We start from the raw sequence: 4261 nt of genomic DNA on the forward strand, positions 1-4261 counted from the left end.
TGTAATTTTATCCGATGTATGCCAAAAAAATAGAAATTATAAGATTTACTAAAATTAAATGTTGAAGTAATACTATCAACTTGAAATATATTTATTAATTAAATTATTAATGTATTGAAAATTACCGCACTAAAATTTATTATTTTCTTAAATAGTTTAAATCTCTCAAACTGATTAAACTGCACTGTATTTTCGTGGTGTGACTTGCGCGGTTTAAGATTTACACGGTATATTTGCGGTTTGAGAATTTGGACAAACCACACTCGCGATTTGGTTTGCGGTTTGCGAACACTGTCGAGAAGGATATCTTATTTTTGTATGATAATTTAGAATAAAAAATAAAAGAAATGCCATGAAAATTCAAATTTTTTGATACTATCATTCGTTATCATAGAAAATTTGAAATCTCAGGATCGGCTCTGATTTGAAACTTTGTATTTGGCGTATTTTGTAAAGAACTTGTTGGAAAAGGTATCACATATTCACATTGAATGGACACTTGAAATTTGCTCTATTTATAGTGGGGTTTTGGAAACACTTTAAATCACTCAAAATTTTTACAAGATAAATGCAATGTGATCACTTAAATTGGTCAATTGAAATTGGAAATGTTGTTAAAGAAACTTAAATCAAAATTGAGATGGAAAATAATTTCTATTGCTCTACTATAATCTAGTGTTTAAAATTACTAGTAAGGTATTGATCCATCTTTTAAGTTAAGTAGGGGTGTAAATTTAGGGGGGCAAATCCGAACCTTGCAAAACCTTCGGGTTATTTCACGTGTGCAAAGTGTAGATACGAAAATAGTAAAAAATTGGATCGAATAATCGCGCACTAGTTTTGTTAATTTTTTTCTTAGTGGACCTGTGCTCTTAAATAATTAATTTATTTTTTATACAAATAATTAACAATTAATTAGCAATAATTATAAATTTAATCCAATTACGGATTATTTTTTTAACCAACAATTAATTAAAGTGTTTATCCTTTCCTGATGTATTTTTTTTCATTTATTTACAGTAATTCATATACTCTGTTATTTGCACGAGCTATTTTATTTATGCGTATTATTTGCAAATTGTTTCGCAACGTACAATCTAAAACGTGCAACTTATTAGACATATGAAACGCGTTCGTATTGTAAGCTGCATGGCTAGCCCAATGACAGAGGTATGAATAAGAGTTGAACATTTTTGCTTAATTTGTGGTCGAACAGAAAACTAGCTTAGCAAGCACTACAAAACAGGTGTGTTGTTGATAACATGTTCTGAAAATAATTAGTAATTACTGGACAACAAATCCAGATGGTGGCCTCTTCCACGAGTCGTCCTTTCTAGTGTTCCTAAAAGCACAACAACCAATGGCGTACACAACGGTCAAGCATTTGAGGAAAACAGTGTTGACGATAGCAGCTTTCTTCCAAGTACTCTTGAGGTTGTCTAATATTCCGGCTTTGCATGATTCACAGTCCAAGCACAGAACATTGGGATCATTTTGCCATAATGCACAGTCTGTTGTTGTATATGGTAGCTCCGCCTCTGTCGGTTTATTCCAGTAAGTAGGACTCACATATGTAAAGTTGCACCAATCAGGGGGCTTGCAGCAACCGGACTACATGGGCAAACCAAATTGTTATCAACACATCACTTTGCGCTGTGTTTCGGAATATTACAAACGGAAGTAATAACATAATATGAGTTAAGGAAAAAAAGCATTAAACCCCTTGTTAATTATATGGATATGGTAAAAGAAAATAAAAAAAAAAACCTGTATTGCCGAAAGACGTTTGGAATAAAAGAGATGAGCAGGAGCATTTGAAGCATCATGATTGCCAATTGTGGGCATGCAGACCTTAGAATACTGTAAACAGGTCTTGATCCTCCTCCATTTCTCATAATTATTAACTCTATTTTGTAGCCAATGAGAGTAATCCCCCAGCCTATATTCCTTATAACCTCTGCCCGATAGAGCCTTTCCTGCACCTTTGTGAGTCACAGCTAAAACAAAGATGGTGGAGCATAGAACCAAAATAATAAGCACAAACATGAGAAATAAATAGAGGCACAGTATCCATGAGACTCGAAAACAGGCGCCTACGATCCCGGCTATAGAGATGATCATTAGAAACACCCCGAACGCTACGAAAACTTTTTCCAGGGAGCGTGCACACTCTGTATTGCCTTGGCGTGAAAGCCATACTCCGGTTACAAAGATTGGGATTGATAATATGAATGCGATTATGTTTATGATTCCTAACACATTGTTACTTATTCGAACCATTGAGGACAGACTCTTTTTTTTCAACTGTAATTTGTTCTAAATGAAGATGCACATTCTTATGTACATTGTTCAAAAATGAATTGTTACTGGTGGGGTGGGGAGCTTAAGGGTATATTTCTAATTTATTAAAAATGGATAATAATGAGATTTTTGGACAATGTTGCGTATCATTTTCAGATTCTTTTTTTTCTGTAAATTTATCTTTTTTTTTACTAATCTGCCTTATATGCGTTCTATTCTTTTAAAATCTTTACTTCTGGCTCTGGGTATTAAATGTTTTCACTCTTCAACGACCAAAATTCTCGTTTCTATGTTTTAAGCACGCCTGTACAATGAATAGATAAAATTGATTTTTTATCTTTTATGTTTTCAGATTGCTTTTACATATTTATTCAGTGTAGATTATATAAGAATTGTTTGGATTTTATATGTAGTTTATTATTTAGAATATCAAAAACTCAATAATATCTGAATATATTTAACAAAGATTTTAAAAATGAAATCTGATGATGTTTTATTATGATTTTCAAAATAACAAGACTATTTAATCATCTAACTTTTTTGAAATAAATTAATAACATATGGATTTTAAAAAATATTTTAAGATACATTTCAAATAAAAATTTACATGACTTTAAAAGAATTATATAAATCTGTAAATTGTGTTAGATTTCATAATAATTTTACTTCTTTGTTTGATTTAAGAGTCAAAGTTTGCATAAACCTTATGAACCCGTGTATTATTTTTTCGAACTCAATGATTTTCAATGATCTCCTAAGATTTTTAATTGAATATAGCACTATGGCCGAGCAAAAAATCGAAACCGAACCGAAAACGTTAAAAACTGGAAAAAATCGAGTTAAAAAAATTCGAGCCGAAATCGGAACCCAAACTTTTAAAACCAAACTGATTTCACGGATTCGGTTCCGGTTATTGGTTAAAACTAAACCGAAAAAAATCAAACCAAATCGAATATTTAAATAATTAAATAAGCATAATATTTTATCAAATTTTAGACAATTTTAAAATATCTAATATTTAAAAACCGGCCAAAGTGAATTTATTTGGACCTAATATTCAAGCTATTGTGTTAATAACATGCCTTGTAGTTTTGCAGTGTTGTACTTGTACCTGTGATTAGAAGTCTTCATCAATCTGCAGTATCCTGTTTTATCCGGTAAGGCATCTCCAACGATGTTGTTAAAATCGTTATTTAAAATAATTTAAAATAGTGATTATCAAAAAAAATTTACTTCGACCTATAAGATTATTTACTCAATTGGAATTAACTATAATGATTGACTATATTTTAAAAATAGTATGTTACTATTTTAGGTTGTTATAAATAAAATATATTATTTAAATATGATAACATATTATGTGTAATTTAATTACAGGTTATTAGGTTATTAGAGGTTCAACAAATATAGTTAACGTACAGAGATTGACGCACCATTGGAGCGAATATTTTTTACATAATATCTAAAATATATATATTTATGGTATGTTTGACACATTTTTAGCCAAGGGTTCATTCCATTGAAGATACTCTATAAATTTGGTGCAGTTGCTATCAAATTTAAAATCTCATGATATTTCTTATCTTTCAACTAAACATGCTTAAATAACTTAATATTTTTTAAATTTTTATTTCATTCGATTTTGTAATCGAAATCGAGCTGAAAATAACCGAATCAAAATTTTTAAACCGAAATCGAATTCAGATCCGGATCGGAAATTGCGATTTTCAATTTTAGGAACCGAAGATATATGATTGCGATATGATTTTATCTCGAAATCCAAGTCATCCTGAAACTGAGTCGTGCCGGCCCATACTCTCCCCTAGTTACTAGTTACCATCGTATTTTAAAAGAATAAAAAGATTACAAATCGGACGCGTAAGTTTTTCGCTATCAAAAATAGAATTTAATTACAACTTGACTTCTGTTTTCCGGATTTTCTATCCCCCACAAAAATATT

General features: G+C 30.6%; 1 protein-coding gene across 1 annotated transcript; it reads right to left on the reverse strand.

Annotated features, from left to right (window-relative positions):
* Nucleotides 1–1284: 1284 nt before the first annotated feature.
* Nucleotides 1285–2280, reverse strand: LOC141702794 (tetraspanin-8-like). Its single transcript, XM_074506402.1, has 2 exons — nt 1768–2280; nt 1285–1611 (listed from the first exon to the last, which is right to left on the reverse strand). The coding sequence occupies exons 1-2, from the start codon at nt 2278–2280 to the stop codon at nt 1285–1287; spliced, it is 840 nt and encodes a 279-aa protein (XP_074362503.1).
* Between the last annotated feature and the right edge of the window lie 1981 nt (nt 2281–4261).

This window comes from Apium graveolens, unplaced genomic scaffold (genome assembly GCF_009905375.1).
Source record: "Apium graveolens cultivar Ventura unplaced genomic scaffold, ASM990537v1 ctg5743, whole genome shotgun sequence".
Taxonomy (NCBI): Eukaryota; Viridiplantae; Streptophyta; class Magnoliopsida; order Apiales; family Apiaceae; genus Apium; species Apium graveolens.